The sequence below is a fragment of the Esox lucius genome, chromosome 25, assembly GCF_011004845.1.
Source record: "Esox lucius isolate fEsoLuc1 chromosome 25, fEsoLuc1.pri, whole genome shotgun sequence".
In the NCBI taxonomy this organism is placed as follows: domain Eukaryota; kingdom Metazoa; phylum Chordata; class Actinopteri; order Esociformes; family Esocidae; genus Esox; species Esox lucius.
The window spans coordinates 12391314-12413718 of record NC_047593.1 but is presented as its reverse complement, the minus strand read 5'-3'; the positions used below and the strand labels follow the sequence as shown (position 1 = coordinate 12413718).

General features: G+C 45.0%; 4 protein-coding genes across 8 annotated transcripts; 2 read left to right on the top strand and 2 right to left on the bottom strand.

Annotated features, from left to right (window-relative positions):
* The first annotated feature begins 901 nt into the window (after positions 1-901).
* Positions 902-3193, top strand: LOC105021057. The gene is made up of 4 exons (XM_029118285.2): positions 902-1007; positions 1426-1922; positions 2142-2567; positions 2693-3193. The coding sequence occupies exons 2-4, from the start codon at positions 1447-1449 to the stop codon at positions 2709-2711; spliced, it is 921 nt and encodes a 306-aa protein (XP_028974118.2). The 5' UTR covers positions 902-1007; positions 1426-1446; the 3' UTR covers positions 2712-3193.
* Positions 3194-3359: 166 nt separating this feature from the next.
* toporsa (topoisomerase I binding, arginine/serine-rich a) lies at positions 3360-7231 on the bottom strand. The gene is made up of 2 exons (XM_010888506.5): positions 6913-7231; positions 3360-6468 (listed from the first exon to the last, which is right to left on the bottom strand). The coding sequence occupies exon 2, from the start codon at positions 6457-6459 to the stop codon at positions 3964-3966; it is 2496 nt and encodes an 831-aa protein (XP_010886808.2). The 5' UTR covers positions 6460-6468; positions 6913-7231; the 3' UTR covers positions 3360-3963.
* Positions 7232-7419: 188 nt separating this feature from the next.
* On the bottom strand, positions 7420-9322 carry ndufb6 (NADH:ubiquinone oxidoreductase subunit B). The gene is made up of 4 exons (XM_010888502.4): positions 9029-9322; positions 8571-8663; positions 7894-7938; positions 7420-7576 (listed from the first exon to the last, which is right to left on the bottom strand). Exons 1-4 carry the CDS (start codon positions 9206-9208, stop codon positions 7511-7513), a joined length of 384 nt encoding a protein of 127 aa, XP_010886804.1. The 5' UTR covers positions 9209-9322; the 3' UTR covers positions 7420-7510.
* On the top strand, positions 8601-22015 carry LOC105021054 (PRELI domain-containing protein 1, mitochondrial). 5 transcript variants are annotated; one of them, XM_034291095.1, is made up of 7 exons: positions 10214-10386; positions 11333-11548; positions 12633-12858; positions 15017-15130; positions 15890-15968; positions 16676-16695; positions 20655-22015. In XM_034291095.1, exons 2-7 carry the CDS (start codon positions 11457-11459, stop codon positions 20694-20696), a joined length of 573 nt encoding a protein of 190 aa, XP_034146986.1. In that variant the 5' UTR covers positions 10214-10386; positions 11333-11456; the 3' UTR covers positions 20697-22015. The 5 variants fall into 5 exon arrangements, with proteins under 5 accessions (XP_019899452.1, XP_010886807.1, XP_034146986.1 ...); XM_020043893.3 differs by lacking the exons at positions 10214-10386; positions 16676-16695 and adding an exon at positions 8601-8694 and having other exon boundaries at positions 11336-11548; positions 20655-22008; XM_010888505.4 differs by lacking the exons at positions 10214-10386; positions 16676-16695 and adding an exon at positions 8603-8694 and having other exon boundaries at positions 20655-22008.
* Positions 22016-22405: the final 390 nt, after the last annotated feature.

Genomic DNA, 22405 nt, shown 5'->3' with positions numbered 1-22405 from the left:
GGTTAAAAACTACATAACCGTGTTTACAATAACAGACAGATGCACGGAATGCATTACTCTTGCTGCGCTTTGCATGTGCTTAACGGTGCTTCATCACTGCCAGGGCTCCACCTGGAGTTTGAATGGAGCAATGCAACCAATTGTGTTTGTTATTGTGCCGCAGGAGAGTAAATGGAAAGTGAAACTGCGCGTTGAAAACGAAGCAATCAAATGTGCTTACTGAAAATTTGATACCTGATGCTCAGGTGCTCAGCTTGACCAGGAGGTTTTTAATAAAATGCTGTATTTTATTATTTGGTCCGCTTCCCAGGGTGAACCCATGGTTAAACAAGCATCATGCTCATTATAGGATGCTCCACGTGATGCAAAGAAGTGATGTTTTACAGTAGGCCAATTATATCATATTCCGAAATATTATCAATTTAACTTGATGTCAATAAACACCTGTATGAATGATATGGTAAAAAAAAAAAAGTTCCATAATACATCTAAAACAGATTGCTAAATGTTCACTCTATTAAAATCCAATGAGTTCTTCACAACAGAATGTAAGGGGCCGTATATAGAGTAAAGAGTCATACTAGTCCGAAGTCGTGTCATTGTTGACTTCAAACTTTTTCTAATTTGACAGCTACGTACTCAGTTTTCAGATTGAATAATTACTCATCCTCATTCTCGTCTGGTTTATACATGCATCATATTTACAGTGCTGTCCGTTATGCAACTTGAGGGCTGTCAGTAATGTTCAAGGGTTTCTAAATCATAATACAGCACATTCTTACGCCAACACACCCGTTTGACTATCTTATCTGACTGGGTGTGCTTGCATTTTACTAACCAATAAATATTGTGGGTGGTCGCAAGGAGGGAGAAAGGAAGGGAGAGAGGAAACGAAACCAAACAGGAGAAACGAGAGCTAAGCGTTTATAAAATCCAGAATTAGTTTGACCGGTTGATTGGATGAATCAGATGTCACAGTAGCAGGTTGGAGATTTCTTCAGCCTAAGGTACCGTATGTTAACATCACAGTCTTGAATACAATAGTGGCTTGGCACAATTTCAAGCATAACCTGAACTAGAATGTAATGCACTATTATCAGGTTGGAATAGTATGTTTATGTACTTCGTAATAATAATATTATATAATTGCAAACATGTTCAATTTTATAGGAATGATCTGCATACATACCAAGAATATTCTGCTATACTGACTTGTGTTATTAATGTGAGCCAAAGCAATATACTTAATTACCATAATGTAGTTGACTATATGATGCGCAATTCCAGAAATAGTAGTTTAGATAAGGTCTACTTGTGATCTACATGTTGCCCCGAGTCAATTCATGTTGAAGGAACTTCCTTTTTTGATGTATAGATTCACAGGAATGCAAATGTGTCTAATCATTAAATAATATCTCCCCACAGGTTTCTAAAGACACAACAATCATGTCTGCTAAGGCTAACCGCAAGAAAATAAAACCAAACTCTCCCTACTTGGATAACTTCCTTAAAACCAATGAAAGCCCAGAAGATAACAGCATATTTGTGATGTTCCATGGCACCACTAAAGAGGCTGCAGAGGAGATTAAGATGAAGGGCTTCAAAACATCGGGAGAAGATATCAACACGCTTGGAGCTGGTGTTTATGTTACAAGGGACATTGTGAAAGCCTGTAAATACCCTCTTGATGTCCGCCCGTCCCAGCGAAGAGTCCTAAAACTCAGAGTGCATGTCGGAAGGGTTTTGAAGATAGATAAGCACGATCACGACATGCAGAAGACCTGGCATACCAAGCATGGATACGACACAGCCTGGGTTCCACCAGATGTTGATATGGCAGAAAGCAACGACCTAGAAAGCTGTGTCTATGATCCTAAGAAAATCAGCGTCATGGAGGTCATGAAAGTTAAGGAAAAGACCATGTAAGTATGAGACTGTTTTGGTGCAAAGTGTGGTTCACATTGTAGCCTTATCAAAATAATGGTTTTGTAAAGCCTAGTTTTGGGGGTCAGGAAAACAGGGATAAAAATAAATTTTTAAAAATGGTATTTACATGTACTTTTCTTCTTGCTCATGTAAACTACAGTATAGTAGCTAGTATAACATCATGTTGATGCAAAAACCTTCTCCCTGCCTTTCAGATCTAAATACCGCCATCTCCAGAGTGGACTGTCCGCTGAGGATAGTAAAACCTATGTGATGTATCATGGGACACTCAAGAAGAATGCGTTGCAAATACAGAGAAATGGATTCATACCTTCTACAAAAGGCATGCTTGGTGCCGGTGTTTACCTCAGTCGAGATATCCAAAAAGTCATCAAATACCCTCTCGAGACTTTGGACTCAGAAAAGATGGTTCTGAAAGTGAAGGTGAACGTGGGAAAAGTCAAAGTCATCGACAAGCAGCGTCATTACATGCAATACAACTGGCATACTAAGTATGGTTTCGACACAGCCTGGGTCCCACCAGATGTTGGCATGGTGGAGAGCAAACAAGAGGAGGACTGCGTGTACGACCCTAAGAGAATCAAAGTGTTGACAATGCTGAAAGTGTCCACCTTAAAAATGTAAGTTATATTTAGCCACTTTCAGGGTCAAATGGTAACCATAAAAGTTCCCCTATGTTACAAGGCTTGAAGCACCATTACATGTTGATTTTAATTTAGATGTTTTGGATCTCTCTTCCCTTCAGGTTAAACCCGTCACTGTGATACGAATGGTGTTCTGCATTCGAGGAAGACCAAGCAAACCACCAGCAGAGGCCACAATGATCCAATGCATGGAGAGGCATCACAGGACATTTTGAAATAGGCCTAGTAATCTATGGCAATCTATGCACAACCAATACCTGAATCATTATGTCCACCATTTTTCGGAAAACGTCTGAAACCCGAAATCTCTTTGCATTTCACAAACTAGCACTCGCAATTCTTTCTTCTGTCCATTTGCTGGTAGCTACTTCACTGAGTAAGCTGTGTTCACTATTTAAATCTGTATCACATTTCAGAAATATCATCAATCAACATCAAATTGATGTCCATCACGCATGCATATCGATTAACGGTATACAACCCCCCCCCATAATACATTTAATAAACAGATTTTTAAAAAAGGTCTCCAAAATTGTTGTGTTTTCCACATTCCAATGATTCCGGGGGCAGCTGAGAGATCGTCGTCTGCCACCATCTGAACAATAAAAAACATTGGCTTGTGGCTTAATGGACCGGGGGCTTCAACTACAGAGGTACACAATTTACATTAAAGGATCCAAACACTAGGGCAAATATTTGACTGAAGTACCAGAAACCCTTCCTTGCCAACGCTGACTATTCGAAATGACTTCATCTCTCAGCAGTTGCTGATTTAAATGTAGAAACATTTATTACCATTTCCAACTCCGCGGTTACAAAAGCAGTGTTCACCATTCCCACTCCCAGTTATTTATCAGACTCCATGAGTGGCAGGTCCAAAGGTGTTTGGTTACAAGACGTACACCACGTGATCCCTGAGATTGAATGAATAGCTGACTATAAGAAATTAGTTGAGAAGTATACAGATACTGTTGACTATAATACAGATGGGGAATAAGGTACAGTCAGTGTGGTCAGGCCGTGGAAACACAGCCGTCTACCTTCTCAAATAACACAGAAACGTGTAAACATTCTCCTTTTTCTGTCTTTAGTGAAGTGGCACATCCCAGATGAAAGAGCACCTTATGGAAGAACAGTATATATAACCTCTAGCCAAGTGAAATACATAGTTATGGGGTAAAACCAGTCGCCTACACGCCGAGGAAACCAGCATTAGGATTCCATCGAGGGACGATTCGCATTTTCCCGTCAAGGGCTACGACAGTTGGGCTCATCCGCAGAGGCACAGTTACCCTCGGCGTCGGTAGCCTTGCCGTTTCTCAAACCCACAGCCTACTGTTCCCAGTCTCGTAACATTAACCGTTGGCTAGATTCAGTAGGGCTCGCCTGTAGTGGTGGTGGCGTTGGTGGGCGCCACCGGTCCTTTGCCGGTGCTGCTGCTTACCAGGCCGGTGGGGTGGGTGTCGGCGGCATGCTGGTCACTGTCACTGTCTATGTTGATAACGGTGGCCGGGCGCCCCGACAACACGGGGCGCTCCTTACTCCTGTGCTTCTTGCTCTTCTTCTTGTGCTTCTTCTTCTTCTTGTGGCGCCTCCCGGTCTGCTCAGAGGAGCCGCCGCCGCCGCCGCCGCCATCATAGATGATCTCCACGCTGAGGCTCCTGCACCTCCCCCCCCCCAGCTTCTCTCGGGAATTTCTGCGACGTCCGTCTCGGCTCTTCCCCTTGTCCTTCACGCCGGACGAGCCGGTTGGGGAGGGAGGCTCGCCCGCCGCGTCGGAGGTCAGGTCTCTGGGCGGCGGCTCCTCCAGGTGTCTTGTTTTGTACTTCCTCTTCCCGCCGGGCTTCTCGTGATGCGACTTCCTGTGAGAGTCGGAAGGAGAGCCGGCACTGGAGTGACTTCCGGAGCGACTTCGCCTCTTATCTCGCCGCTGGGAATCACGGCTCCGGGTCGGGGATCTGCGGTTGGGTTTCCAGTGCGAGCTGGAGTAGTAGGACGTCCTCTCTGTGTAGATTGCGGCGCTGCCGTCCCTCTCCCGGCTGTAGAACTGCCAGTGAAAGGAGTGTGAGGAAGACTCGCGGCCGCGGCCCGGTCGGGTGCCCTCCTTATTGGCCCTCCTCTTCTCTCCATGAGTGTGGGAGCGGTCGTGGCTCCGGGAGCGTGACTGCCTCCTACCTCGGGAGAGTGTGCTGTCGCTGTTGATGGAGACAGCCGGGCTTTTGGTGGAACGGCGGAGATCAGCACTCCTTGGCCGCCTCCCCCGACCTTTGCTCCTGGACCGTGGGCTTCCTCTGGACCTATCCCGACTAGTGTGTCTCCTCCTGTGTTTTTCGTCTTTGCTCGACGATGTCTCGCGGCCGCCGTAGGGTGAGGCGCGACATCTCCCCCCGGACCCCGATACGTCTGGCTCCCTGTCCGCCCCGTCTGACCCCCCAGGACACTGGCGCTGGGAGGGGGTGGGGCTGACGCTGGTAAAGCGAATGTGCTGGGGCAGACCGGGCACCGTGTCTCTGCTCTCCTCCAGGACTGACCCTTCAGAGTCGGAGGACAGCTTGACGAGCTCCGGCGTCCTCTCGGCCAGCGGTTTGACATAGCCCACGATGACGCAATCCTCATCGCCAGACGAGACACGCGGCGATCTGTCTGTCTTGATCCGGGCAGAGTCCGTCCTCGGGCGAGGGGCCGACGGCTGGGACACCGCTTCACAGTCCCCCTCCGCGCTGCTCTCCGAGTCCGAGTCTCTGATCGACAGTGCCACGGGCCTGGCTGGTTCGGCGCTGGAGTGCGAAGGCCCCGGTGTCTCATCGTCCCACGCTGCCCGGCTTGTGTCGCCCCCGGACACGGAGTCCCCAACAGGGTCCAGATCCGCCAAATCGCCCGCCCCGTCGTCGTCTTCAGAGATGGCGATCACAGACGAGTCGAGGCTGCCGCCCTCATCCGAGGACGGAGCGGGGCAGTCGTACACCGCGTGCTGGTCGTAAGCCTCCATGTTGAAAGGTGAACGGGCGAAGTTGATGAACTCGTGCAGGAAGTGGTCGGTGCGGGCCTGGAGGAAGGGCTGCAGCTCCTCCTGCATGGCCTGGTCCTCCATGTTGTAGCGGGTGATGCGCGACATTATGACGTGCTGCACGATGTTGACCAGAGAGCCGTGCGCCCCGTACAGCACCACCAGCTCTCTCTTCAGCCAGGGCAACAGGCGGTGCAGGCAGGCCGGGTTCGCCTGCAGGAACTCGGCCGAGATGTCCCGGGAGCGGCCGCCGTCCCGCACGCTCCGCACCCGCACCCCTCGCCGGTAGAGCGCTCGCCGGAAATCGATCATCTCCTGCTCGCGGAGGCTGCGCATGGCCCGACCTTCGCTTTCCGCCCGCCTCCTGGCCGCCAGACGGGCTAGCATGCGACGGAGGCCTCTGTCCTGGCGGGGCGAGGGGGAATCGCCGGTCAGGGCCTCAAACATGACCCCGTTGTCGGGGGGAGGCGACGTCCGTCTCTGGTCATGCCGACGTTGCCCCGTAAGCGTGGTTCGGTAACGGAACCGTTCCCCTGCAAAGTTCCCAAAGGAACCGTTCTCCACCGGCCGCAGGTCATACTGCTTGAAGTCCTTCTCCGATTTAATACTGTGATAAATTGAGTGGAACGGCTGCTTGCATAGAGGACACTCTGCCTTGTTCTTTGACCACTCGTGAATGCAGCGGAAGCAGAACTTGTGCAGGCAGAGGTCGAGGTAGGCCATGTTGTTGAATTTGTCCAGGCAGATGGGGCATTTAGAGTCCGGAGACGCCTCGGCAGGCAGGACCTTAGAGGTCTTGTCAGAAGCCTTGTCCAGGACACTCCTCTTATGTCGCTGTATGGACATCTTTGCTGCTGCCATAGTGATGGTCTTAAGAGAAGAAAAACATTGCAAATTGTCAAGCAATGTTTTATTGTTTTCAAGAGACCTATAAGACACAGCACTTATAGACACAACACTTACTGTCACACCTATACCAACAATTTTTACTAATAACTACTTTTTTTAAAGCATTCAGACTGCAGTAACCGCAGGTGTCAGCTATTGATAACAGATGTATGTTCATGTACATTATTTGAACTTGTCCTTTACTTTGAAAGTCTTAGCTAGCACGCTAACGTAACGTGTCTATGTGGGGCTTGACAGTTCAACTAGATACAATACTAACGGTCGATTGTGGTCGATAATCCTGACTGTGACGTAATAAGTATTATTGTCATGCTTCTGGGTCTGAATTATGAATATTGCGTGAGTAGCTAAGTACTGTAGTTTGCTTGCGAATGTCAGCCATCTAGCCTTCGTCCCTTCTCTTACCAGAAGAAATGCCGGTGGTTCGAGGCACTGTAGGAATTCGTCTGTCGGCGACAATAATCAACTCTCAGGAAGTATCAACATAGCCATAGTTTCCAAACTTGTCAAACGTAACACGCAGTAGCGTGTTTGTGTGGCCCACACATCGTAGCAAGTTGTCCTCGAGTTTCGTGATGTAATACTATATTTGTAAAAATCCATAAGCAAAGGATTCTGGTATACTGGAAGATGTTTAGCTTCCGCTTTGGCAGGAAGTACTAAATCATCACGTGCGCCATCTGTTGACTGGAAGTCAGAAACACACGGAACTTGCTGAAAATGTTCCTACACTGTACAACGTAAACAATAGACATCTATAAAAATAAATACCCCCGTTATTTTTGCTCGTTTGTGTACCCTCTGGGTGCTTATGGCATATTGTTTCAAAAGTAGTTGTTTTGAACATTGGGTAAAATAAAAAATAAAAATTCAGCCCGCTTCCCTCAACAATGAATGAAAAATGAGATGTACTTATTTAAATATTATTTAATGACATATACAACGTTTTTACAACCAGGGAGGGACAAAAGGACATTGGATAATTCTTCAGGCATTGTGTTCTTCAGTGGTGACCATGACTCTCTGGGAGGTCTGGCAAAACCTCTCCAGTCTCCAAGATGGTGTCGCCCTGAACACAGATACAGAAAATTAACAGATGACGAAAGATTCAGATGCTACATCCGGGAAGCTGCCTGTGCATTCAGGGCTTTACTTTCATTGCAGTCAAAATACAGACCACTGTATAAGATTGTGTATTAGTCTATATTATATGGTTTGGAGTGAAAAGCTGAAATAAATGCCTGTCTCATGTGGACAAATAAAGAATAGATAATTTTAGCATTTAAGGGCTGGTTTCAAAGACACAGTAAATCTGGACTAAAAAAAAGGTTTGTATTGAGAGTATACTTTTTAGTCCCGAACTGGCAAGACATAAGATATACTTACAGGAAACAGTCTGGGCTTCAGCTCCACAATACCATAGGGCATTTTCTATGAAACACACAAGCAGCACAGTTTAATGTTTCAGATTGGACAGTATGACTCTTTAGTGACATACGGGCACATTTTTGTTGTTGACATTTTAACCAGTTGTCAGGACACTTATCCATTGTGATTTACACAATCAATAAGGGGTAAGGTACCTCGCTCAAGGGTGCAATGACAGATTTTCCAGCAGTGATTCAAACCAACAGCCTTTACATTTCTGGCACAACTCTAGTCACTAGACCAGGTGTACCAAAACTGATCCACGGAGGGCCAAGTGTCTGCAGGTTTTTGTTTTTACCTATAAATTGGTTACCAGTTGAGACCTAAACAACCAGGTGAGGATAGAAACTAACCAATTAGTGACCTAATCAATTACCAGGTGAGAGCGAAAACCCGCATACACTCGGCCCTCCATGGAACTGTTTTGACACCTCTGCACTATACTATCGGCCACCCATGTTTTTATTTAACATGTTTGTTATAGACAGGCAAAGAAGCTGTGTTCAATTTAACCAATAAAGCATACTGTGAGGTGGTTGGAATAATCATCGGGTGTTTGTTCGGATCAAAACTCTGCAGTAACTGTTGCCTAACAACATTAGACACCGCGTTAATAGAATTACAGCTTAACTTACAGCAACGTGGTATTTGACGTAGTAGTGCACCAGCCAGGCAGGAATCAGCAACCGCGTCAAGGTGAACACTCCACCGGTGTACGCTTTGTAGGTCTGGAAAAAGAATGGAACAAGTGTCGCAAATGTAAGCAATTGATAGTGTTTTCTCTTTCGATGACCAGTTTATTTACTGCAGCCGTTTGCAGCATATTCAGTTCTAGTAACATACCATTAACTAGCATGTATTGGTAGTAATGCTGAATGCATCTAAGCAAGCACGACTTTTTAACCTGGCTGTGTGTCAGATGATAAAAATCAAAATGGTTAGGCTAGCTACCATGGTTAGCTAGCTGACAACACTGGCGTATGAAAAGAAAACATAACACACAGCTATAAACAACCGCGAGCAAGCAATTTTAAGTATACAGGGAAGGTCTTCAAAAATATTGCAATGAGCTCCCGCAAAACGGAACACTCACGTAAAGCCTCCAGAGGGACTTTGGTTCCAGAAAGCGAGCCCAGAATTTAGCGACAGGCCCAGGGGTTGTCTTGGGCAGCACGGGCTCCCTGGGACTGAGCTCTTGGTCCTTCAGCCATTGCCTCCTAAGTTTTGTAATCTGCTCTACGCGGAGCTTTTCGTCTGCTGTATAGCCAGGCATAACTTCAGTAGATGTTATTTTCTTAATATTCAGCCTCAATACAATGACACCATGGAGGACACCGCCATGGAGTACACAGGAACTAAAGGTACAAATACTTTCAAAGTATTTGAGTGACACCTACTGGACTGGAGGACAATGTTCTTATTTATTCATTTTCATACGCTTTTGCAACATATTAACCAATATAATTTAATGGTATACCAATGTTAGATTTGAAAGGAATTACTTTCTGAGGCACATTGTTTTCTAATATCAAACATGAGGCAATATGAGCATGATTAACCTATTAGACCACGACTCTCCCAAAAACCCAAGCCCTAGTCTAGAAAAACACTAAACATTATCCATCATCAGTATTATCCGTCATCAAGCATTTTTCCTGAAGAACACTTTTTCATTCATCAGTCATTGACATTGGTAGATGTTAAAGATTTTAAAATGGAAAACAAATCAGCTGCTTTGTGCATCTCAGATATTTATTTTTCTTTATTGTCAACATATATTAATTTCCAATTTAGATTTATATTATATATTTCAAACATGTAAATGACAAGATCTTTTCACATTTATCTTATGATGCCATACTGTTGATAGTCAATGGTTTGCTGGGCCAGAGTTTTCAGAGCGACATAATTTCAGTACTTTAATAGTAATCCTTGATGAATAGGAGTCAAACAATACAGTCAAAACAGCTCTCTCATTCAACATACAGATGCTATGCAAGAACACAAGCCAAAAGAAAAATGTTAAATCCGCAAATGACAATAAAAACAACACCAACAGTAGGGCTACTTACCGAGTTCTAAAAACTATAAATGAAAAATAAATGACAGCTTTGATGAGAAATATAAGATCTTATTTTATGTAAACAGCTTTAGGAACTGTGAAATTAATGACAACCGACAAATATTGATATTTCAGTTTTTTGTGGGTGGCTTTAATTAATGAAGTGCAGTAGAAGATGACAGTTAAGTCAACAGACGGTTATGAACTCCATCCTAAAGAAAAATTAATGAATATTCATGAGTGAAGCGGGGCATTGTTGGATACTACACACGCATGATTTTTTTGGATCACACGACTGCTACTCTAATATTTCAGGAGAGAGTATATCTACCTAGCTGCTTTTGCATTGCTCATCGAAAGTCCCATTAAATGCTGTGATAGTATCTCAGGTATGTGAAGATGTTTAACTAATTTGCTATGGTAAAAAATACCGTAGTCCGTCCAGTCCAGTTAACTGTGGAACTAGCTAGATGTCTACTCATGCTAACAAGTAGCAGTGGTTTTCGCTATTTTTAACCTTATGCTCCCCACCTGTTTAAGCAACTGCGAAAGGATCTCAGTTATTTGTCCAAATGAATCAACCCTGTAATGTGTAGTATTTGTAATTGTAGTTCATATTAGCTAGTCTGCCTTCATAAGCGTGCGTTAATTCAATGTACAGTACCCGTTACATAGCCACCATCATGAGCTATGCCATTTATTCAGACGCATGTTCCAAGTCAAGGTGACGTTCCATAATGCAGGTTTTGTGCAAGGAAATGGCAATGTATTGAAAAAAATAATATCCGCATAGAAATATACTGCAGCTGGTTCTGTGTTGATTGAATCGCAGTTTAATGCCGGCATTGTGCGTAATCTGACATAATTACGGGCGCGTGGCAGGAGTACGCATTGATTTCTGTACAAACGGAACGAAGTTTTTTTTTTCTTCCTTCTTTTTACATCTGTGTACAGAATTTGATCATCAGACGTTGACAGATCTAGTGAAACAAACGCAAAATGTTGTACCGTTCTAGATATTAGAGGCGTGTGTGTTTTCTCTATATGCCTACTTCTGGCTATGCATATCCAGTAAATCCCATGTTGTGGGGCTGATTAGCTAAAGCTGCACATAATCATCTGGCTGAAATCTGCTAGCTAGCAGGACTTTAAAACCTAAAGCTCTAAGTAGGGTTACTGTCACCCTATAAGGTCCGTAGTGCAAGTAATTCAACTATCTGAGTCCAGTGAATTGATTTAGATAGTTGAGTTTGAAGGACCTAGAGCATACCTGATCTTGATATAGATAAAGGTATATATTTTTCCCTCAACCCAACACCCGCCCCTCTTCTTCAGCAGCGTAAGTGGGTAAGGTGTGGATGGAGCCAACAGCTTCTGAGAGCACGCAGCATAGTGTCATCACCAGAAGTCAGTGTTCAGACCAACTGCCTGCACATCGGCAGGCAGGAGTGTGAGAAGAATGGTCAAGTACTTCTCTAATGATGTTGACATCCGGACAACATGGGACCTTGTCGTCTCTGCCTTCTGGCAGAGGTATCCCAACCCATTCAGGTACAGCATATCATCTTGGCTTGACACCCATCTTCGGCTCAGAGTTTATAAAAAGTGTTTGAAGGAGTAAAAAAAAAAGAAAAGGTGCAGATAGAGAATCAAGAATGAACATGGTAGGGAAGTGAAGTCAGCTTCATCACATCAGATATCTGGTTATTTATGTCCTAATATGCAAATTTGAATCAACCACATAAACATTTTACCAAGAATGTGCTGTGGTAATAATGCTGTTATATCTGTGTGTTTCAAGACTCCTTGGAACAGGAAGTGTTTTGTTTTGAGCTTTTCGCTTCCCTTTTTCAGCCTGTTATTTTGGTGTTAGTCCATGGCTGAATCTTAAATCACATAGTGTATAGTATGCCAGATTAGTATGTGAGAAGATTAGTATGTCTCAAACCAGTACGCTGAAAATAGTATGCCAAAAGTTCCCAGATTGTCTACTATTTCTGTTGGATTTTCGAAGTATGCATCTGTGCATGCTTTTGGAGGAAATATAAACCACAGTTAAAGAGGAGGGGTTTCGACGATTCCCTCATCGTTTCACTTGATGAAAAAAGTAAGTTATCGTCACCTGAATTGATAGTTAATTTATCAATGTCATTCACAAATGAAGAAAAATGAACATTGTTGTGCCATGAAATGAAATAACTTTGGCAGTGTAAAGTTCATCTTCAGTCTTGCTAGCAATTGCCCAATTCTTATGACTATTCCAAGTAGTAAAATACTAGTAGGCCTATTACTGGCTAATAAGCTGTTAAAAAGGCCAGTGACAAAAGCCATACAGTTCATAGATGCTATTTGTGGTGTAAGTAAACTTAATAAGAAACTTTAGTCAGTTTAACACAATGCTTAATGGTGTCTAGCTAAATATTCAAACTTTGCGTGATGTTAATGCGTGTCAAAATCAGCTAATGATGAGATGCAATTTTATTTTGAGGTAGTATATCCCAATCGGTCCCAGTACTGGCATACTAGCTTATACTAAACAGTACGTACTTCACCATATTCCGCAAAGTACGTACTTGTAGTATGTTGTACGCAATTTGAGATTCAGACCATGTGTCTCTGTGTTTCTGTACGTCAGTGGCCATGTCCTCACGGAAGATGTGGTGTTCCGCGAGGTGACAGCCGACCAGCGGCTCCTGTCCAGACGCCTGCTCACCAAGACCAATCGGATGCCTCGCTGGGCCGAGTTCCTCTTCCCTGCCAACCTATCACGCTCCGTTTACATCGTAGAGGACTCAATTGTCAACCTGGTCACCAAGAGCCTCACCACGTACACCTGGAACCTCAACCACACTACGCTAATGGTGAGTTTCCATCCAGTATTCTACATTTCCAAAGGGTTGCTGCAGTTTCATGTATTTTGTTTTTTACTGTGTGTTGTTTTGACAATATTGCCAATGCATCACACACATGCTCTGAATTAAGGGGTGGTACAACCAATATGTCCAGGGCAAATTTCTGGCATAACATTTTCTGGTGGAACAGTGTGTCAAACTTACTTGTTAGCCAACAAGTAAATCCAACAAGGAATTAATTTGGGATCATTTTGCCATGCATTAACATCACATCCTAGTTTGAATATTTAGCTAGACACCATTAAGCATTATGTTAAACTGACTGATGTTTCTTATTAAGTTTACTTCCACCACAAATAGCATCTATGAACTGTAAGGCTTTTGCCTCTGGCCTTTTTAACAGCTTATTAGTAATAGGCTTGATAGTATCTACTATCTTACTACTTGGAGTAGTTATAAGAATTGGGCAATTGCTAGCGAGACTGAAGATGAACTTTACACTGCTAAAGCTATTTCATTTCATGGCACAACAATGTTTGTTTTTCTTTCACTCATGAATGAAAAACCCCCAAAAAACTATTAATATAGATGACAATTACTGACTTTTTTGTCAAGTGAAATGATGAGAGAATGGTGAAAACCCCTCCTTTTTTACTGCCCAAGGGGTTGTGATCTATATTACCCCAAAAAGCATGAACGGGTGTGTACTTTGAAAATCCACCAGAAATAGTCACAATACAAGTGTAAACAATTTTATTTTAGGCTTACTATAACATAGCTTCTGAAGGTTGTACCCAGCGAAGTTTTTGTCTATCGTGAACAACTCCTAATGCATAATTTGTTTTGACCATTGCGAGGCTGAAACACTGGTCCTCTGCATGGCAGTCCGTGTCTCTAACCACTACGCTATTTTACATTCACTCTACGCGGTCCGGCAAAAAAACTAAATGATGATCACATTTTCTTGAAGCGGTGGTTAACTGTGAGCTGCTGCTGATAATTCACATGAAAACAAAGTGTAAGTTTCTTTCCTCACACGTTGCACAATGCGTCCAACTCACAGATCAGTCTGTCACATTTGACCCGTGATACGTTGCGGTTTTTGTTTCTCTCGAACATGACCACTCACTTGTTTACTGGTTGTGCTTGTTTGTCTTGTCTAGCAACTGACGCATGGTATCCTCTGCCCGACCCCACAATGAACACACTGTTTTCAGAGAAACGTCTCTGCAGAAACACACAAGGTTTTCCATTGTATATAATTTGGGAGGTCATGTTTAAAAAAAAAAAAAAAGAGGATTCTGCAAAGCTTCTACAGTCTGGATATTGGTTCACGTTCTGGTTAACCCTGAAGATGTATTTATTTTTTGCTTCTAAGGCCCTGGTGTGTTATTAGATGAAAACAAGATTAACTTCCTTTATAGACCAAGCTGGTGGATATCTCATCTTGATTTCAAAAGTTAATGCAATGGTTAGCAATAGAACAAGGCTTTCACATGGGTGGGAAAAACCCTTTCACTCGCCTGGTCAATGTATCTAAATCAAATACACCATAAGCCTATACTACAACTGCACAGCTACTACTGTTATTTAACTATTCAACCCCTCCACTCATCTGTCTCTCTATATTGCCCTGGTTTTCTTTGGTGTGGTTCAATTCCAATGTTTCACACACCAAATACAGCTGGCTGTGCTTGTTTGATGCCTGCTAAACCAACCAGGGACAGACCCCTCTGAACCCCTCTGAGAATCACCCAGACCACCTTTGTATGGTGCTGTTAAAAGGGTGGATGAGCTAAAAGCCGTCTGTCTGTCTCTCTCACACACACCGTCTCTTGCGTTGCCAGACTGTTCCTGCCGTGTGGTCAACACAGCGCATTGTGTCTGTGTTACTAAGCTCTGTCTGTTGTGATTCCGCTTGCCGAAATGGCGGCCACGTTAAGAAGAGGGTGACTCTAATCACCACAGAGACAGATGGAACCCATTAAGCGTATCAGAGAATAAATTCTTCCAAACACCGACATTTGGTTTGCATCATCGCACGCAAACAGTTGCTGAAGATATGGACTTAAGTAAATGGGCTGTTTTAAAAGTCCCTTCTGGGTTGACTCACACCAGCTCACTCACGGCCCCTTCCTCCGCCATCCCCCTCCCATCTTCTCCCCAGAGTGTGAAGGAGCGCTGCGTGTTCCAGGAGTCAGAGGGCCGTCCTTCCCTCACGCGGCTTCGGCGGGAGGCGTGGATCTCCTCTGGAGTCTACGGCTTCTCCAGACCTATTCAGGTACAACCCCCGGGCCATCAATCTGTATGGTGTCTGTGGATGTCAGTGATGGACATCTACAACAGGGGTTCTCAAGCCTCTCCTTAGGGGGCCACCATCCACTCAGTGAAGTTGTTTCAGAGTGTGTAACTTGGATATGAATTTGTCGACTAAGCATCAAACCATTCGTTTGGTTATAATACAACAAAACTGTGAGTTGTTTTGGCGGCACACAAACAGGGTTTTGAAGAATAATATGCTTTTTATATATTTACCTCAGTTGTAGTTTAAAAGGCACGCTTTTAAACTACAGGGACGCAACAATCTCTGACAAAATACGTGAGGCAAAATTCTTCTTTTTGTTTAATTGCTAGTCTTTTGGACCTACTCAATATCTGGAATCAGTATGGCCTGCTGTGAGTCAAAGTTTGTATGGGGGAATGTAAATGGAGTTACAAGACTCTGGGAAAGGGGTGTGAGCCCTGTAGATCTGCCAAAACAAAGAAATATAGATCTTCTGCCAGGAGAGTTTGAAGAGATTAAGAGTAGAAAAACCCCCAGTATTTATTTTAGATGGCGTTATTTGCAGTATGTGCCGGCCTTGACCGCCCCGAGTGGGTCGAAAAAGAAGCAGAGAGAGGGGATCAAATAAATATAAAACAAAAGAGGGTGAGACAGGGAGATGAAGAGACCGAGAACAAGAATGGGTGCTGAAGTACACCGCTGCCCCAGGTGAACCCGGTCTACCTGTCTGTCTTTGTGTTTGATTTTCCCGTGCAGGAGTTTGGGTTGGCCCGCTTTAAGAGCAACCAGGTGAAGGCCATGAAGGGTCTGGAGTTCGCCCTGTCTAACCTCCAAGGTAGGTACTGTGGGGTACGCTCCGCCCCTTATGGGGGTGGGGGGGGGGGGGTGGGGGGGTTCAGGTGGAGAGGAGAGGGAATTCAACACTATTATTATTTTTTTCACGTGGGTTGGCGTACCGGGAAGCCATAGGGGATGAGAACACTTTTAGAGGGACAACTTTTTATTCTTGGGATATTACCGCTAGCACTAAATCTAACACTGGCCCGTGAAAAACACTGGCCAAGTCCCCCATCACCTCAGACTGATCCTCGTGGTGTGAAGTTGTGAAATCAATCCCGGCTCCCGTCCACCAAACAGCACTCAACACTTAAACTCCCATAATGCCTTTGAGATACGTCTCTGCTCCTGCAACACACACACACTTATGGATAATTAGGCTGTGATTGCAATGCTAGATGGGTGAGTCTATTGACATCCGATGGCGAGTGGACTTAGTGATTACTGATTCACTGTGTCTGAGTACGGCCCCCCAAAAGATTGACGCACACAAGTCCCGCTCCCTCCAAACTGAACAAGGGCGGTTGATTGAAGGATCTGCCGCCGGATGAGTCACGGCCACCCGTGGTGCGGCGGCGACGGCCGTGACTACTTCGAACGGTTCCGCGTTCCGGCTTCTAGCTTTCTGAGAAGCGCGTTAAGGTTGCATGTCCGTTGTCGTGACACTGTGCTCTGTGTGCCACGCCGTCTCTCCGGCCGGACCAGGCCTCCGGCTCACTGTCGCGGTAAGTACAGCAGGATCTGGGCTAGTGGGCCGCTTCCAGTACTTGGCTTTAATTCCCACGATGCTAGCGTGAGGATCACTGGCCGTAGCTAGTCCAAAATTCCCCGGTTCTCCAAAAAAAACCCTGTTCAAAGGATTACGGATTCCTGCAATCCTCTGACCAGGATTTCTGGACATCAGTGAGAATTTGTGTAATGTGTCTGTTGGGTCAGAGACCAATGACATGCATTTGTGACAGCCTCAGCCCCTTATTAGGGATGTCACGTCATGCATTCTGGGCAGAAGCCTCTATCCAGATTTTTCTAGAACCATCTCTAGTGTCCACTGTAGAACAATGCAGTCCTGTAGAGCCATGCTTCCCATTGGCATGAATTAGGAATGACGGGGGTCATCTTCTGTTGAGCTTTAGATCCTATACGACAACTTGTGTATCTGTTTGTTATTTGTAGAACTGTAGCGGCTTGGAAAACATTTAGAAATGTTTCCCCTGTTGCTGTCTGTATGCGAGTTGAACAAAGCCTTAAGTTAGGTTCATGTCAATGTCATAACATTTGCATGAACACATTTTCGGATTCAAATATGTAATTTATCCCCATAGCGTTCCACTCTGAGTTGATTTGATGTTGTTGCTGCGATATTTACTACAGCTAAGGCGACACGGAGAGGCCACATTTGGAGTTTGGCGCTTTTATTTAAGCAATTGGGGAGTATGATATAGATTTTTGGCTGCAATGCCCCTGCAATGACCTTCCTCACATGTTGGACAACGGTGCGTAGGTTTTCAAGCCTCAAACAGTCCCGTTGCTTTAACGCGCCCATCCCTCCCCCCGTCGCCTGACCTGTACTTGTCTTTTCACTGGGCTCCAACCGCTAGTAGCCGTGGTACGACGAAAAGGAGCAGGGCTTGACAAAACGGGGGGAATCACCAAACTGGTCTGTAAGCTATTCAAAGAGGAGCGTCATTCCCGTGTGATTGGGGTCCTGGGAGGCAGGGCCCCTACTTGAAAGTAAAACACACGGAATTGCAGGAAATGCGATTTTCCAAGGTGGCTCAAATGAATTCAAATGTCATGTTATATACAGGCTTCTTTTTCTTCTTCTCCTTGTGAGAAACGGGGGGGGGCCCTTTAGAGTGTACCAGTTGTGACCCCGGTGTCATAAAGGCTAGTGTTTCAGACCCAGGCTCTGCTGGAGAGGTCCAGATGCACCTCCTGCTGGCCTTGGCCAACATCAAAGAGTTGTTATTCATAACGGGCTCATCGCCCTTTTACACAGGCTTTAGCGCTCTCTCTGAGCCGAGGCGGTCTGTCTGTGCATGCCAATAGACTTCCCCTCAGCTAACACGGCAGTAGGCTCGTGTGTAATCAGTGTTGTTTCTGACTGAGAGGAGAGGGTGTGCACGCCGTCTCTTCAAGTGTGTGGGAGAATGCATGTGTGTGTGTGTGTGTCCTAGACTAGCTGAACTGTGTGTGTGTCTGTGCGCAGCGACTCTAATTCCCCCCCCCTGTCTGAATCTCCAGCGGTGAGGGTCGAGACAGTGGCAGAGAAAAGGGAAGTGGAGAGAGAGAACGGTTTGAGCTGAAAGCGCCGAGTGAAAAGATGCGGCTTTGTGCAAAGGCCCCAGAAGCCCCCTGTACTCCCCCAGGAAGAGGGTGTGCTGGGGGTCAGCCAAGGCAGCCGGGCCTGGGAATGGTTCAGGGTCCTGGTTATTCTGGTCAGTGGCTCCAGACCTGCAGCTGGCCTGGGTTCACTCCAGAGTGAGTGAGGGAGGGAGGGGGAAGAGGGAGATTGCTTCCCCCAGTCGTCTTACTACCTTGTTGTGGGACTGCAATAGAATGCAGCCTGTGGTTCTGTGAAGTCTGTGGTTTCCTGAAGCCCAGCCATATTATGGCATAAAAGACAATTGAGGACCGTGTGAATATCAGCTGTAGTCTCTTCTGGGGTGACTAACCGCCTCCTTCACTTCCCAATCTCAGCGTCTCTAAAACCACCTCCTGTCCACTCTGCTGTCTGGGTCCCTGTTCCCAGATGTTCCCTTAACCCTGTGGCCCAAATCTGCTTGTCTACACAGGACCAGCTAGGACACGTAACGCCATCTCTGTCTTTATCAAGGCATTCTTCTGAGTCTCTTTCTTTCTCTCTCTCTCCGCTCCCCCTCCCTCGCATGTTTTTTCCTTGGTGTTTTTCCTCTTGTTTTTTCCTTCCCCGCTGACCTCTCTTGATGGGGTCTCACGGCTCCGACAACCACTTCAGGAGCGTCTCGTCTTCCCCTCAGACAGACTAAATATTTCTTACAGCTGTTTGACTGATGTCCTCAAGTTGTTGGCCAGGAGACCTCTGCTCTTGGTATTGCCCCTAAATTTGCATTGTTTGGTGATTTTGTCATTTTTGATGATCGCTAGTAGTTAGTGAGCTTGTCTGTATTAAAACAGATGCACATGTTGGAATACTGGAATTAATAGATCGCATTTTGGAGCCCTTTCCCATGCCACCGATTAAAGCTCAGATTAACGCACCGATTAAAGCTTTGCTCCTGGCCTTTGGCGTGTCTATAGTGTCAGTCAACGCAGCTGGAAAGACTAGTCAAGAACCTAGTGGCTATCCTATGTTGAAAATGCACCGGAAACGTAATATTCAGGGAAATTATTTGTTTGGTTGTGGCATTGTTGCATTAGTATTGCCTTTCAAGTGTTGTGCCATATTAATTTGAGCTGTGAAATATGTTATTGTGCCCTATTCTTTTACTTGGCTATTGAAAGATGGGAACTAAGGAATGTTTTGTTTGGCTTAGCTGTACCTCAAGACTCTGGACAACTCTCGACTTCTACCTTTCTAGACAACTCTTGACCGAACTGTTTAGTAGTTAGAACAGGACCCATGTTAGCAAAGCATGGCAAGGAATTTAAACGTTTTCTGCCGCAATTTAAATGGGTATACAGATGCCAAAACAAATATATGGATGTGAATAGATTGAATAGATACTTAAATGAAAAAAGTGGTTTATAAAGATATATAAACTAAAACAGCACACAAAACGAGAAATTACATCTATTTCAGTCCAAGTCAAACACTGCTCTTTACAGTTTGGCCTGTCAATCAATCACTTTGGGTGGGACTGTCAGGGAAGAGGCCAGAATTTCAGTCAGAGTTGTGGGTGGGACTGTCAGGGAAGAGGGCAGGATGTCAGTCAGTCAGAGTTGTGGGTGGGACTGTCAGGGAAGAGGGCAGGATGTCAGTCAGTCAGTTGTGGGTGGGACTGTCAGGGAAGAGGGCAGGATGTCAGTCAGTCAGTTGTGGGTGGGACTGTCAGGGAAGAGGGCAGGATGTCAGTCAGTCAGAGTTGTGGGTGGGACTGTCAGGGAAGAGGGCAGGAGACTGTCAGAGTTGTGGGTGGGACTGTCAGGGAAGAGGGCAGGATGTCAGTCAGGGTTGTGGGTGGGACTTAGTTATTGACAAAATACAATGTGTTCTGTCTGGTTGAGATTGATTTCCTCTTACTATACTATATAAAATTGCAAAAACATGGACAAACTTCTCTGCGCAATTTTTAAGTTACCTACCTAGATTTTGTCTTGAAGATGACTTGAAGTTCTCCATAACTTTTTGAAATGCGTCCCCAGGGGACTTGTATGTTTGTGTGTAATTACCTGACCTGTTGGCCTGCTGGCAGCTATCTTATAATGACAAGGCCTTCAGTTGAAAGAACTTTGATCTTTTGGTCTCTCTCACACACACACACACACACACACACACCCCCACACACACACACACCTTTAGTTGCAATTTGTCTTTAAGCACTGTGGATGTAGAAAGGTCAGTGTTGAAATCCCATTCCCTAACCCTTTTAGATCCATGGTATTACGGGTTTTGGAACGGACTGTGGTCTTGAGTTTACTGTATACCTAGTGTCCTATTCACTCCCCCCCCCTCCCCCCCCTCCCTCCTCCCCCCGTCCTACAGGAGAGGCGCCACGGCGTCAGCCCTGCGTCCAAAACACAGTGAAGGCCACTACAGAGAAGGCCAAGACCATGGCCTCTGCCAGCGCGCCGCCAAAACAACCCCAGCAGTACGTGTGACGACGGGGGGGCGGGTTCGCAAAGCGGGAGAAGGATCTGTGGTTGTTCATGCCGTGGTGGACTAGAGGCCACGCCCACTGCCGCTGAGGCTTTCTCTGTGTGACACGTGTCCATGTAAATGTCTCCTAGCTACTATTAGCTCTGCCCCTGAGGTTAAGCTCTATCTTAAAGTCACACGGCCTCCACCTTTTCTGTCTTAGCGTTAGCCGTCTTTCCAAACCTCAGGTTCATACTGCCTGACTGCCACCGCGGAGGGTTGCCGACAGGCAACAAACTTATGCTGTGAAAAGGCGCGGCACTTTAAGGTGCTCGTTTTGCAAGCTGTCCACCCCGATAGGTTCGAGTTGTCCGCCGCAGTGAAGAAGCTCAATGCGGCGTCGCTCAGTCAACAGTGTGAGCGCGTTTGCGTGCTCTGATCATGCTCACCCCTGATGGATGTGCAGCATGGGGAAAGAGCCCCATGGTTGGTGCATATGCCAAGGAGAAATACAAACGCCCTAACGTGCTACAGTGCACCCCAATGAACACAGTCTGCCTTCGTGTAGCTACAGTCTCAGGTATTTCCTCCAGTACACCGATTCTGTTGTATTATGAATACAAAAGACAATCTGTATCACACGACCCTGGATAAATGCTAGATTTTGATAAATATCAAATGTTTAGGTTGTGATTATTCTATTGCCATTCAGCTGCAGGGTGAGACCTCATTTGTCAATTAGATCTACTATAACTACATTGGGGACATGTTACATCATGTTAAATTATGGATCAGACTTGAAGTTTACAAGGAATAGTATATATTAAATGTTTTTATTGTACACTAATAATGTAATAGTCGAGTATGTCTGATATGTCGGTCTAGTGTCTTCATATTATTGCCACATTCCTTTTAAGATGGAACTAACTACTATGATTTTGATGGAACTAATATTATAATAGTAATATATTTTTATGGAACTGTAATTTTGATAAATGTGACTTTAGATTTAGTTCCTCTGATTCTACAACTTTCAGGCTCTCTTCTATGATCCAAAGAACACTGCATTTAATTAAAATCAGATTCATAGTGTAAGTTGGAGTAGTGTTTTGTCTTGCTTGTTTACTCGTGTTATCTTGGTTCAGGTAGTGCTGTCTTAGGCATGGTTTCAAAGCTATGGTTTATGCCCGGACGTGTCCAAAACAAATGGGGCCTATGGATCGGCCTTTCTATTCATGCAATCTGAGACACCACTTGCCTGATTGTTTGACATTTGTTGTGATATTACACTGATTACCCAGATGGTGGCACTACTACAAGACTGGAAATGAAGACTTTGCAAGTCCCCCCCCCCCCCCCCCATCCGATTTGCCGTTTGCCGTCCACTGATCCGTTTCCATACCAGACATTTCACCAGGGAGAACCCCAGAAAGCTCAAGGTTCCCCATTTTCCCTCCAACAGCTCATGCTAACAATTAAGCACAACCACAATGTTATGTATAAAACATTTTTTTAATTATATTACAATGAAAGAATACACAGTAATACCTTCAAGTCGGTGCCAAAATGTCAGACAGCACCAGGTACTTATGCATACATACATACGCAAAAAAAAAAAAAAAAATTATATAATATAACACATCTTCTGCATATTACAA

What these genes read in the sequence shown, in the direction of transcription:
- LOC105021057 (XM_029118285.2), top strand. Translation starts at nt 1,447, where the DNA reads ATGTCTGCTAAGGCTAACCGCAAGAAAATAAAACCAAACTCTCCCTAC. An exon ending in AAAGTTAAGGAAAAGACCAT is followed by an intron (nt 1,923 to 2,141) that starts GTAAGTATGAGA and finishes CCTGCCTTTCAG; the next exon opens with ATCTAAATACCGCCATCTCC.
- toporsa (XM_010888506.5), bottom strand. Translation starts at nt 6,459, where the DNA reads ATGGCAGCAGCAAAGATGTCCATACAGCGACATAAGAGGAGTGTCCTG.
- ndufb6 (XM_010888502.4), bottom strand. Translation starts at nt 9,208, where the DNA reads ATGCCTGGCTATACAGCAGACGAAAAGCTCCGCGTAGAGCAGATTACA. An exon ending in AGTCCCTCTGGAGGCTTTAC is followed by an intron (nt 8,664 to 9,028) that starts GTGAGTGTTCCG and finishes TTCTTTTTCCAG; the next exon opens with ACCTACAAAGCGTACACCGG. An exon ending in TGAAGCCCAGACTGTTTCCT is followed by an intron (nt 7,577 to 7,893) that starts GTAAGTATATCT and finishes ATCTGTGTTCAG; the next exon opens with GGCGACACCATCTTGGAGAC.
- LOC105021054 (XM_020043893.3), top strand. Translation starts at nt 11,457, where the DNA reads ATGGTCAAGTACTTCTCTAATGATGTTGACATCCGGACAACATGGGAC. An exon ending in TCAACCACACTACGCTAATG is followed by an intron (nt 12,859 to 15,016) that starts GTGAGTTTCCAT and finishes TCTTCTCCCCAG; the next exon opens with AGTGTGAAGGAGCGCTGCGT. An exon ending in CGCCCTGTCTAACCTCCAAG is followed by an intron (nt 15,969 to 20,654) that starts GTAGGTACTGTG and finishes CCCGTCCTACAG; the next exon opens with GAGAGGCGCCACGGCGTCAG.